The sequence below is a fragment of the Prionailurus viverrinus genome, chromosome E2 (genome assembly GCF_022837055.1).
Source record: "Prionailurus viverrinus isolate Anna chromosome E2, UM_Priviv_1.0, whole genome shotgun sequence".
Lineage (NCBI taxonomy): Eukaryota > Metazoa > Chordata > Mammalia > Carnivora > Felidae > Prionailurus > Prionailurus viverrinus.
Window position 1 is genome coordinate 7,640,171 of NC_062575.1, and position 12,897 is coordinate 7,653,067.

At 56.1% G+C, this 12,897-nt stretch overlaps 1 protein-coding gene across 1 annotated transcript in view; it reads right to left on the bottom strand.

Annotated features, from left to right (window-relative positions):
- The window catches only part of CMIP (c-Maf inducing protein), a 235,308-nt gene that overhangs the window by 32,409 nt on the left and 190,002 nt on the right, over nucleotides 1-12,897 (bottom strand). Inside the window, exons 6-9 of the mRNA XM_047834680.1 lie at nucleotides 9,530-9,592; nucleotides 7,030-7,110; nucleotides 1,854-1,957; nucleotides 239-343 (exon numbers count right to left, since the gene is read on the bottom strand). Of these exons, the coding sequence (XP_047690636.1) occupies nucleotides 239-343; nucleotides 1,854-1,957; nucleotides 7,030-7,110; nucleotides 9,530-9,592 (353 nt within the window). The remainder of the gene's footprint in view (nucleotides 1-238; nucleotides 344-1,853; nucleotides 1,958-7,029; nucleotides 7,111-9,529; nucleotides 9,593-12,897) is intronic.

Genomic DNA, 12,897 nt, shown 5'->3' on the forward strand with positions numbered 1-12,897 from the left:
GCCTTGCAGTTGCGAATGTTGATTCACAGTGTTTGCGTTTCTGGTAACATCCCCAGGTCCTGGTGGGTTCTGGGCCTGGCAAACGACGGGAGGCAGTCCCAGCGAACGCCACCCCACATCCCCGGCCGGGTCAGGTACAGGCCGCCCTCCCTGGCGACCCGGCCCTTCAGTGTCCCCATCCGAGGGTGGAAGCGTGCCCACCCCACCCCTGCAGGCTCTCCTGGTGGTGGCGACTGACCTGTTGATGAACTCTTCATAGCAGGAGTAGATGGCAGCCAGGCACACGGCCACCAGGTTGGGCAGGACCCGGGGGTGGGGGCAGTGCCCCGTGGGGCCGTGCATGCTGGAAGAGAGCAGGGGGCAGGGTGAGCTGGCGGCTGCAGCGGGGATGTCCACGCAGGGAGGCGGGGGGGGGGGGGGGGGGGGGAAGAGGGTGGCCCAAGCCCTGTGCCGGGTCCTGGCTCTACCAGGCGCAGGCAGCAGAGAGCCAAGCTCCAGGCCACGGGCTCGAGACCCAGGGTGCCTGGGTTCAAGTCCAACTAAGCAGCCTTGGCAAATCACTGGCGCTTTCCACTCTCCACGTGCTTAGCTATAAAACGGGGACGTGGCCTCCTCTTCAGTGGGTTACAAGGACCCACTTTTTCTAACACACAGGAAGACTCAGCATATGGCAGTCCTACGTCCCGAGACAGTCATGTCTGTGCCTGGGGGTTCTGGAATAATCATTCATGATACTGCATTTCACTCCCAAAAGTGGCCTGCTTTGAAAGAAAAATTATTACAGTCACCCTGGCCCAGCATGGCATCTGGGGCACATTTGCTAAGTCCTCCCTGGATGCTAGCTATAGGTATTTACCATGGCTATCCCTGTGCCTCAGTTTTCTTATCTGTAAAGCGAGGTTAACACCCCTCTCCCAGGGCTGTTCGGTATCTGGGAATAACACCCATAACATTCCTGGAAAATCACCGTGGCCCCCGGAGGTAAGAGAGGCCTAACCTGAAAAAATTTCACAAACCATAACTGGGTCCTGATAAAGGGACCCCGAAGCCACCAGGGCTCCTCCAGAAGGACACTTCATTTGGGTTTAGAAATTCTTCGTGAATTCTAGGTGAGTCTATTTAGGAAACGCATAGTTTCAAAACCGGCTTAAACAGGCTGCTTTGATTTTCTTAAATGATGAGAGGAGTGAGGACAACTGTCGCGAACATTTTCGTCACATCCGCACAGTTCTTGGCGTTTACGTGGATTAGCTCACGGGGTCTGCACATGAACTGGGCGAAGCGCCCACTCTGGTTCTCAGTTTGCAGAGGAGGAAACCAAGGCACAGAGAGAAAATTTAAAAGTCAAAGAAAAAGCAACCCCACTCCTCCGAAACACTGGAAGGGAGTAAGAACCAGCATCTCCGGCTTCCTCTTGCCCAAGTTGGGGAGGTGGCTGTGCAAGTCCCCAGTGATGGCTCTGCAGGGCCTCAGGGGTATTGTCTCCTTACACACTCAGTGCTTCTAGACCCAAGGTGGACCCACGGAAATAATCCTATTATTCGGGACGACTGCCGTTTCCTGACTTCCTACCGAGCGCCAGGTACTGCGCTAGGGGCCTCCTCACATATTACATCATCTTTAATTACGCAACAACTCCTACGGGTCGCGGCGTGAACGGGACCAGAGCGGTACGGCAACTGGCTCAATGTCACGGAGCTAGTAAGTGCCGGAGACCGCCAGAGAACACGGATGCTCAGGGCCCAGATACACCCCCGGCTTCCCTCGGGGCGTCAGCGGCCGCGCAGCTCTGGGGTGGAGAGGAAGGCCGGCTGGCAGGCACGGCAGGGCGGGGGTCCCGCTGGGAGACCCACCTCTGGATGAACTTCTTCACCACCTCCATCCCCGCGTTGAGCTCGTTCAAGGCAAGGATGTACTCCTGAGTAAACAGCCTCAGCCGTGGGCACTTCCCGAAGTCCTGCGGAGAGAGCGGAAGGAGAAGCTGGGCACGCTGCGGAGGGGGCGGGGGGCCCGGGAGGGGCAGGGGGACCCTGCTCGGCCCACAACCGCTGGTGTCGAAGGCAACGGCGAGACCCCAGCCCACTCCTCTTCCCAGCACACGGTTTTCAGTTCAGGAGGCTGGCCTCGTCACGCTCTCGCGCACCCCCTTTGATGGCCGCCCGCGGGGGTGAGCAAATGTCCTGACACTGAAGGCTCTTCTGGGACTTGTGGCGAACTCATGGGCACGGCAGCGGCCCAGCCCGCGCTAGGGCAGGGGTCGGCGTGCCGCACAGACGTGCTCAGAAGGCAGTCCAGCCGGGGCTTCCCTTCTGCACCCCTGGGAGGGGGCCTGCGGGTGTTGGCCTGGGCCCCCCGCAACCCTTGGGGGAGCCAGAGACTCGTCCCCAGCAGCCCCCTCTCGTTGTTTCTGGGACCCCTGCTTTCTGTGAGCTGTTATCTCAGCTCACTCAACGCGGCAAAGTCAGGGGATACCCAATCTAGGGCCATCGGTTTCGGGGGAGGGCTTTGGGACTCCGCGGGGCACGCAGGAGGTAAAGGAAGCACTGGACAGATGCAACTCCGCGTGTCCCCAGACATCAGCGACGAAAAGACACCTGTTCCTTCCCCTGAGCAAGAGGGTAGGAAGGAGGTCCAAGAAGCAGACGTGGCCCCGGGGGGGAAGAGGGTCCCCAGTCCTGGGCTGCTCTAGGCCGACCCCAGCTGCCCACTGGGCTCCAGGAAATACTTAGGGAGCATTTGATGATCTTGTCATCTTGGCTGCAGAAAAAGCCGCCCTCCGATGGCACACGGAATCACAAAGGCCGATGAAAGTGGAGGGACAAGCTCGGAGAAAGGCTGGCTGGACAGGTAATGGCGTGTGTGTGTGAGAGACACGCGGGGTGTAAGAGGAGGCGTGTGTGTGTGTGTGTGTGAGAAATGTGGGATATGGGAGGAGGTGTGTGTGTGATAGGAGGTGTGGGAGGAGCTGTGTGTGAGAGAGACGTGGGGTGTGGGAAGAGGTGTGTGTGTGTGTGTGTGTGTGTGTGTGTGTGTGTGCGCGCGCGCGCGTGCGCATGCGTGGCATGAGACGTGGGGCGTGTGAGGACGTGTGTGGGAGACGTGCGGTGTACGTGCGTCAGGGTCGTGGCCCGGGCGGGAGGTGTGTGCCCTGGACGGCGAGCGGGTGGGGCGACAGGGGGCTGGCGTGTGGGCTGGGGGAGGGGGGGGGTCCGTGCGAAAGGGGCGCGGGTGGGGGGAGGGGGAGGGGAGGTAAATCCGCTCGACGTCAGGACGAGGCCCCGGGGTGACGTCTCCGTCCGCGGCCCGGCCTGGGCCCCGGCATCTCCGCTCAGCGGCCGCCTAATTGCGGGGCGCCGAGCGAGGCCGAGGGCTCCCGCCTGCTCCGGAGCGCGGCTCCAGCCGACGCCTGGGCCCGCTAGGCTTCCCCGACACGGCCCACCCCACGGGGCGGGTGACCCAGTGCAGCTGAGGGGGGGGGGGAGGCCGGGGGGGGGGGGGTCGGGGTCATCTCCTCGGTGGCGCTGGCTCAGGGACTTGTCAGAGAGGTGAAACGTCCGCCGGGAGAGGGCGCTGCCTCCACTCCCAGGGTCACGGGCAGGGGTCTGGGTGGCTGGGTGGTGGTGGAATGGGGGGGGGGGGGGGGGCGGCGCTCCCCCCTGCAGCTTTGTTCGTGGACTTCTAAACCCGTGGGCTGGATTTTGAACAGTCGCGGGGGGGGGGGGGGGCAAGTCGATGTGGTGACGAGGGTGACCGGGAAGGCATCCGAGGGAAGAGTCACATCTCCAAACTCCTCCGCCCTCCTCCTGCCCCCGCTCGGTGGAACCCGTTCAATAAGACGTCACCGGATCGGCGTCTCATTTCAGGTAAAACAGCGAGACTGTCTTCACAGATCCAACTGATCCCGCCGGCCCTCCTGAAAGCTCCGAGTAGAACACGTCCCTCCCACGCCCTCCCGCCAGCCCACACGAGGAAGCTTCTGGAGCTGCGTCTTCACCTGGAGTAAAGAGGCTGAATGAGGGTCCTCAGGACAATGAGGGGGTTCATCTTCTCCCATTCTCCTACCACGAGTGTGCCCTTACACGAGGAGGGCAGAAGGAACCACGGGGAAAGATCCGAAGGAACATACACACTCGTGTGCAATCGCGCGCACACACACACACACACACACACACACACACACACACACACAGTCCCAGGCACACACACAGGGCATCGGGCTAGATGAGGCCCCTGAGCGAAGAGAAGCCTGCAGCTTGACCGAGCTTCCAAATTGAGGAAGGCGTCTAAAGTCCCCTGACGCCCTGGAAAAGGGTGACAGGAAAGCTGTGTGGCCTTGGGCTGACCGACCCACCCCTCTCAGGACATGATCGTCTCTGAGGGTTGTAATAACCCATCTCTACGCCCACTTCCACTTCTGAGGGCTTATGAGTCTAGGAACACTGCTTCAACCCAACCCTGCTAAAGGTAACTGTCCTTATCTTCGAGAGTAGATGTCTGGACAGTCAAGGTCATTTTCTTGGAAATAAACCTTACAGAAGGGTCTGATGGCCTTTCGACATATGGGTGACGACATTTTACCTCTACGGAAAAGCCAAAAATGTTCCTCTTGGAATCTGGTCTGGTCACTCAGTGGTCCACTAGGGACCACAGCCACATCTTGCTTCCTTTGCCACAAGAACACTCCAACGAATGGCATGTGGGCACAGGGACCACCTTCATTCTTGAGGATACAGTTTAACAGGTTTAGAATCTCTAGGAGAACATTCTAGAGGACTGCTTCCATTTGTATCTAATTTTTATCTCAGTCCAGCGAGTAACACTCTAAGACTCTTCTCTAAGGTTCAATTTACGCATCCATGAAATGGGGCGCGTGATATATCTGCAGAAGACACGCTCTGAGGATAAGGGAAGCCCCGAGATCCCAGAACACCTCTGCGGTGTGTGGTTTTCTCCATTTCCCCAGTGTTCAAATGCCTCCTTGATGGGGTGAAGAGAAGTCACTGCTCATGCTATGCTGACAGACACGTGGCTGGTGGCAGGCCAGCGACGAGACGCCCCACACCAGCCGAGAGCCCCAGCTCCAGCCGAGCATCTGGCCCATGGCTAGTAAATCCGCTTCAGGGAGCATTAAAGGGGCCTGAAAGGCCCACCATACTTCCCATGCCTAGCATTCGCCACGATCTCTGTTCACCACACATCTGTTCTTCTGCAGAAAGAGAACCCCCCTCTGTCCTGTCTATAGTTCTCTTCTGACAGAGTTCAGAGCGTGTAATTAGTAGATACCGAGAGCAGAGCGGGCCTGCAAAGCTTTATGGCATCCCCAGACGCGAGGATCCCTTGGGGAGTTTGTAAAAACTGAAGTGAGGATTCATGCCCGAAGGTCCCTGATCTCTGCCAGGCCACAACAGATGCTATAAATTCTGGATTTGCCCTGGAGCTATTCTGAATCTTATCCAGAAAATTATTACATGGTCAACACTCTAAGCCCATAACTAACCAAATATAAGGGAGACGTTGTATGGTTACGCTGTGGGAGGCTGCCTGAATTTTGACTTTTTCCCCTTGGAAGTCGGATGTCCCATAAGAACTCTTATTAAACAGACTACTGACAACCGTGGAACACGCAGAAATGTTTACGTCCCGAGAAGGCATGGGCCCAGACAAGTATGCCCTGGGGGTTTGGCTGTCACTGACAAGTTGTGAAAGAGAGGTCCTTTGCAAAGGAAACCCCAGAACCTCTGCTCTGGATTCTGAAGGGGTGCAACCCTCACCTCACGCCATATGCACGGTGATTTTAAAGTTAACGATCAGAAATCCTTTCCTCTCAGAAGCTTGAAGTTAGAGAGAGTGCCCTTGAAACCATAAAAGCCCCAATCAGGGCAGAAACCCATGCTCCCCCCGGCCCCCCACCACCATGGAGATTTCTCTGTTGGTCCTGGAGAAAGAACTGGACGGAGTATCTCTCTCCCCTGGGTTCAGAAAACTAGAAGTGCATTTATCTCAAATCAAGGAGGATCTCAGAAATAAGCAACAATTCAATTATGGTACGTGATTGCTCAGGGCAGAAAATGGTGAACAGAATTCACACCGTGCCAGCACAGTTCAGTTGCCAGTGTCTGCCTGGAATGTTGTATTGGGATAGATTCTGAAGCTACCTCTGGGCTCTGCGGGAAGAGTGCTGTAATCGATTAATGATGTCTGCCGCGGGTGCGGGATGAGGAACCGCACCTGTGCCCTACGCCGCCATTCGGATTGGGGTTAGGGACACGGTGTGGAGACAGGAAGGCTACTTGTGAACTGTGGGTTGCCCCTTTCCACAGTTGTTTTCACATGCTAAGTCTTGACAGGCCAGGGGGCAGGAGTCATGGGTACCCTGCAACTGATTTAGCGCCACAGCACACAGATGCCTCCACGTCACCCAGGGGACCTGAGTCCAGGCTGGGGGCTGGTTCGGTAAGGCACATTGGACACTGGCCCTCGTTTTTCACTGCTGCTCTTCAGCAGCACGGTGCCCTTCCCCTCACATCACAGCCAGGGGGCACGCCCTCACATGACTTGTCACTGCTGCTGATGACCCTGACTGCCTGGCCATGGCTGTGACTGTCCGCTTTCTCCATCACAAAATCACTCCTCCCCCTTCCACACTGTGCATCAGGAAGGACACCATTATGGACAGCCCAGCCCCCACTCAGGAAGTGAGGGGTTCCACTTCCCCTTCTTGAGGGCCGAGCATCTGTAGACCTTATTTCTGATTCTACACACGGAAACTTCTCTCTTCTCCCCCAGACGCACTATTTTTGTTATTTTTACTGTGAAAAGATCCTTCTTGTTGCCTTACGAGAAAAAAAAAAAAAATATGGCCGAGGAGGACAGGCTGCGTTAACACCCCAGCTTAGACAGAATCCCAACCCCAGTCCCTGGCGGTCAGGCCAGGACAGCCAACCCCCTTCCCCAAATCTTTGGCGAAAAGGGAAAGAAAAGACTGGCTTTGCAGTCTGGGGCCGGCGGGGGGTGGTCAGGGGAACTCACCATGTTATGCTTGAGGATTCTCTGGACCACGGGCGTGAACACTTCGATGACCACCATGGACCGGGGCCGCTCTCTGCAGTGCTGGGGAGACAGAAGGACACGGTCAGTGCCGAGCTGGCAGGGCCCAGCCAGGGCTGATCGGGCCTGGACTGTGGCTCCTAGCAGGGCTCAGGGGCAGGGAACCCAGCACTGATGCCTGTATTCCCTTGCTCAATACTGGTGCACGGCTTTTGCTCTTTTTTTTTTTCTTTTTGCCGTAAGAAAAGTGAGGAAGGGATCTTTTGTTTGCTTTTTGTTTTGATCTTAAAATCCGAGGCTGTTTTAGATAGTATAGACAGGCGTCAGCTCTGGACACAATCCTTATTTAATACAGTGCCGCTTTCACGGCACCAAGATTCAGTGTGCATGGTGTGACAGAGGAGTGTCTTGAAACCCGGGTGCAAGAACACCAGGGGTCTCAGTGTTTGGACACCAGAATCTTGAAAGCTCTGTGGCTTTTCGGTTGTTGGCTTTAATAAGCTGGCAGCAGTGTGAGGCCAAATGCACCTCTCAGATGTGTTTTAATTTCGTCACGGTGGTGTTTTGTGTTTCAAATGAAAACTGAAGACCTTCAGGTGGAACAGACCAGGCCCCATCCCTCCCGACACATTTATAACCTGCCCAGGCCTGTAGGTGCTGAGTTTGGGATATGAGAAATCAGGGCTTTCCTGGGAAACCCAAGATGAATAAACTTTCCTCAGATCGTGGGGTCCTGACTTCAAAGTCTGGTAGGTGAGGCTGCCCGGGCAAGTCCAGTGAGCTGGCCCAGAGTGGACCCAGTGGGGGTGGCTTTGTTCCCCTCAGGTTCCCCTCTCTGGGAAGGCTTCCTGGTGGGAGAGGCACTGAGGCTGGACCGCCCCCCCCCCCCCAGAGGGAAAATAGCCTGAAGGCTCACAGGCCCCAGGGGCTGGGAGCCCTGGCTCCAAAGGGCAGGCTGCCTTCTGTATACGACCAGTAGGAGTTCTATCAGGAAATGCCAGAAAGAATGGTTTCTTCCACCTCACTATTTTTCAAACTGCGCTACCCGGGAACCCTCAGGTATGATTTGCTTTGAACAGAGGTCCAGTGTTCTAGAACCACCGTGGTTTGAAAACCATGAACTCTGGGAGAAGCTGTACAGCCTGAGAGCAGAATAAAGAGATTTGGATTAAATCAGACAAACTACTGAGAGACATGATCGGCTGCGACAGGTAAGGGAGCAGCTGACAATCCTCTCGGGGGCCCACACACTGGGTCATCTGACCCCACGCTGCTTGGGGCGCGTCGCCCTCCAGCACTGGGGGGCAGAGAAGGCCTGATAGTTGTCTCCAGCCTCACCATGGCCCCCGGGGAGGAGGGGGCCTCCATTTTGCACAGGAGCCCGATGCCCGTGCGGCACACGCTTGTGTGCACACACGCACAGGTGCTCACCCGCTGGGCCCGGAGGGCACACCCTGCCACATGCCCACACACGCGCATCGAGAACGTGCCCCGGGCACTGCGGGCCAGCAGGCTGGGTCCACCCTCTGCTCTGTGGGTTGCTGGAAAAGGTCTCCTGACGGAGAGATGAGGCCAGAGAGGATAAGGCAATCCTGTCTCTCTCAAGCACACAGAGAGTGTGTCTTCCATCCCTTCCCTCCAGAAACCACTGAGCCTCCCAGGTGCCCGCTTGGCCATGCCGCGTGCTCGGCTCACTGGTGGACACAGTCCACGCCCCCTGAGGACACCATGTGGCTGTGGAAGAAGCAAGGGAGGGAGGGAGCACGAGGAGGGTGAGTCAGCAGGTGCAAGACCGGGGAGCGCGGGGGAAGCAGCAAACCTAGGCCCTGCATCTCTCCAAAGACATCAACTCATTACATAAAAAAAAAAAAAAAAAGTCATACAGCAAAGAACAAAACAGGATTGCATGCTCGTTCAGTCCCCGGACTACTGAAGTGTGCTTTCAGAGTGACGGATGATTGGTCCCCGACATGCCCTGGGCGTGTTCCGTGTAAATCCCACTGCGAGCCCGGCACTGGGTCCGCGGGAGTGGATGTCCCGCTCTGTGGCTCCCCCCAGCTAACCTGGCGTTCCCCTGCCTGCTTTCCCTGTTCAGGAAAAGCCCCGTGGCCGTGCCCCACTGTGGGCCAGCCGGTGCTCAGAGGAGCCGGGGCTAATAATAAACCAGCTCTGACGTCAGGAACCCAGAAAACCTGCTACACATTTCTCCCAAGACAGCTACAAAGATAGTCCAGAGAAAAGCCGGACGCTCCTCCCCGACCCACCGGTTTGGACTCTGGGCCTTCCTGATCACCTGTGTGGCAGAGAGAGAGAGATGTAACTCTAAGAGAAGGTTGCCTGGCTTGCCTTCTGGGTCCATGTGGGGCCCTGACCCAGGTTGGGCAAGCCTGGGTTTTCAGCAAATTGCACCAAGCCGACCCCAGCACGCACTCAGAGGCAGGCTGCCTCCTGCAAACGCAGCCCTCCTTCAGTGACGCCATACCTTGCAAAAGAATTCACAGAGATCTGGCGGTGGATGGTTGTTTTCCAGCAAAGGAGCAATCGCCTGGAAGACAACGAACAAATGTCATTTGGAATCTCTAGGAGGAACTCCTACCTGGCGGGGGGGCGTGGGGGGGGGCTCACGGCACCCACTGAGAAACTGATAAAAGCTCTGGGCTGACCCCCCGCCTCGGAAAAATACACACCTACGATGACGCAGGTAGCTTTAGGGGGTTGGTGACCTGCTGACGTCCATGCACGTCCCCCTCAGATCAACAGTCCCCGCCTACGGGGCAGGACCGTTGAGCGGTTAAGAGCCCAGGCCCCGGGGGCAGAGTCCTGGGTGCAGTTCTAGTTGTGGCACTTGTGGCTCTGTAACTGTTCGAACAAGCTATTTTGTCTCTTTTAACGCCCAAGTTCCCGCCTGGAAAGCGGAGCAGAGAGAGTCACTGGAAAAGGGGGCGGGAGGTGCTGATAACTGTCATCTGGGGCTGGTCGTCCCCGCCCTTTGCAGGACATTCTGCAGCATCCTTGTGCTCAACCCGCTAGATGCCAGGAGCAACCCTCAGCCAGCTGTGACGGTAAAAGTCTCCGGGCACAGTTCGGTTTTATATTAAGGGAGTTTGAATATCTCATGCCACTTGAGTTCATTTCCCACCAAGTCTTAAAAAAAAATTTTTTTTTTTTAACATTTATTCATTTTTGAGAGAGAGAGAGACAGAGCACGAGAAGGGGAGGGGCATAGAGCAAGGGAGACACAGAATCTGAAGCAGGCTCCAGGCTCTGAGCCATCAGCACAGAGCCCGATGCGGGGCTCTAACCCACGAACCATGAGATCATGACCGGAGCCGAACTCGGACACTTAACCGACTGACCCACCCAGGCGCAACCCTCCCCCAGGCCTTCTTAGGCAAGCTGTCCAATTCTTACCGGTTCCCACTGCCATTCCTGGACAAGGTTCCCATGGCCTGAATGGTGTGTGATTCGTGATTTTTCTTCCCCTTTCATAATTTGTGTTTTTAATTTTTATTCTTTATTTTTATTTTTTGCATAATTTCTGTTTTAATGATTTTGCTAAACCTCAAATAAGATATTTGAACCACGGGAAGAAGTGTGTCCGGACTCTGCCAAATGCCCCACAGGAGACAAAAGAGTCCCCAGTTAAGGAGCCCCTGTTATAATACCTCTCACGGAGTCGGAAATAAGGCCAGGTCTCCATAAATGTTAGTTACTGGAAGGTTAACATCTATGTGAGGTCCACTCATTTTCTTATTTGCCACACTGGGCACAAGATTAGGAAACAGGGGACCCAGGACCCAGCACCAAGACTGCGAGGCCGTGTGACCCTGAGTGGGCAACTCGACCTCTTCGGGCATTTGCCTTCGGGCCTGTAAATGGGGAGAACTAGAGTTACCTATTCACTGGGTTGTTGGGCGGATGTGATGAGAGAAAACTCTAGAAGCTTTGGAGTCTCGGCCTCAGGATAAACCCAATGGCCTGGAACACAGCAGGCCATGGCCACCATCACTGGGGGGCTGTCTTGGGCTGCATTGGACACAGCGGCAAGGGGGGGCGGAGCGATCCGGCCCGACTCCCAGGAGGGCTCTGTGAGGACACGCTCTCCCCATCACCGACTCCCACAGCTCCGACCCCGCCTGCTTGGGTTCGTTCACAGGGTCTCCTTGATCTGCTCCCTGCAGCAGCGCCTCTGGACATGCGGAGGGACCTCTCAGCAAGGTCTTCCGCTTGGCCTGGGACCATCAGGGAGAGGCAGTGTAACTGGAGGCCAATAAAAGATGGCAGTTACTCGGCCAGCTACGTGAACGCGCCTCTGTGAACGGGTAAGTCACTGACACTGAGGTTCTCCTTGGTGGCACCACGAGCCAGGTTGGCAAACAGCTGGTGATTAGGCCCCGGGTCTTATCTGCCTAGGGCCGCACGGTCTAACACAGTAGCCACTAGCCACATGTGACCACTCAGACTTTAAACTGACATAAAATTAATGATTTTAAGTGAAATAAAATAAAAAATGTAGGTCCCCAGTTGCGTGAACCACGTTTCAAGGACTCAATAGTCACACGAAGCCAGTGAATACCTCCACCAGGGCAGAAAGTTCTCCCGGGCAGTGTGGGGCAGGGTAGGTGGGCACCTCACTGACCCGAGGCCGAGCCCGCCATCCTGTCACGGTCCCCCCCACCCCAGCCACACGGACCACAAACCACCGACCGACAACGGTCGCAGACCAACAGTAATACCCACGGCAGCAGGTGCCGTTCTGGGTACCCCCCGTGCTGGGCTCTGTGCTGACCGTGCCCCTGGCGATCTTCACCGTGTGCTGGGAGGTGGGTGTGGGTCTTGCCTTTTTCCCCAGAGACTGAGTCTGCTGCCCGAGGTGGCACAGTCAGAACACGGTGGAGCCAGAGTATGAACCCATGTTGGTGACTCAGGAGGCTAAGCTATTCACCACGCGACTTCTCAGTCCCGGCCCTCCACACGACCGGGAAATAAACAGCCCTGTCTGGTGACAGGAATCACACTGAAGGAGAAACGGGGCAGCGAAAGACAACGAAACCACCAGCGTGATCTCAGCCCACGGTTCTGGCTCTGCTCTCATTTCCAGAAGTTCAGTGCTCAGCCTGCTGTGTGGGGGCTCTCCTGTGCCTGCCCCCACGCCCCCCGGATGCCCCTGCTCCCCACACCCCGCTCTTGGACCAGCTCCGGGAGGAGGTACCACAGGCAAGGCTGAAGCTCTTCAATCGTGCCGGGCCCCTCTTTCTCGGGAACGAGTCAAGGAATAAAGGAGAGGAAAGGATTTAAGTGCCCAGAGTGGGCGTGAGGTGTGGGCTCTGTGCCTCCACGGCTATTCCCTCATTCGATCCTCATGACAACTCTGTGAGGTCAAGTGGGAGTTATTTCCTTTTGTACAGATGAAGAGACAGAGGGTCAGGGAGGCTACAAGGCCTGCCCTGGTCACAGAGTTATGATCATTTCAAAAGGTATGATTAATCAAAAGCGCTTAGATTTCTGTGGACTCTTTCTATAAGCCTAGTCCTCTGCTGAGCATGTCAGGTACATTAGCTCACTGACACTTCCCGGCAGCCCTGTAAGAAAGGCATTGTTGCCATACCCATTTCACAGATGAGGAGACTGAGGCTTACTATGTCAAGTTAGCTGAAAGTGATCTGAATGGCCACCTGGTTAAATAAAAATATTCTAGAGCCAGTAGAAGAGAAAGGACTGGGTGGGCCAGTGGTTCTCAACCAGGGTTGACTCTTCCTCCCAAGGGATGTTGGCATGTCCGGAGACACATTTTTAATTTTTTTTTTTTCAACGTTTATTTATTTTTGGGACAGAGAGAGACAGAGCATG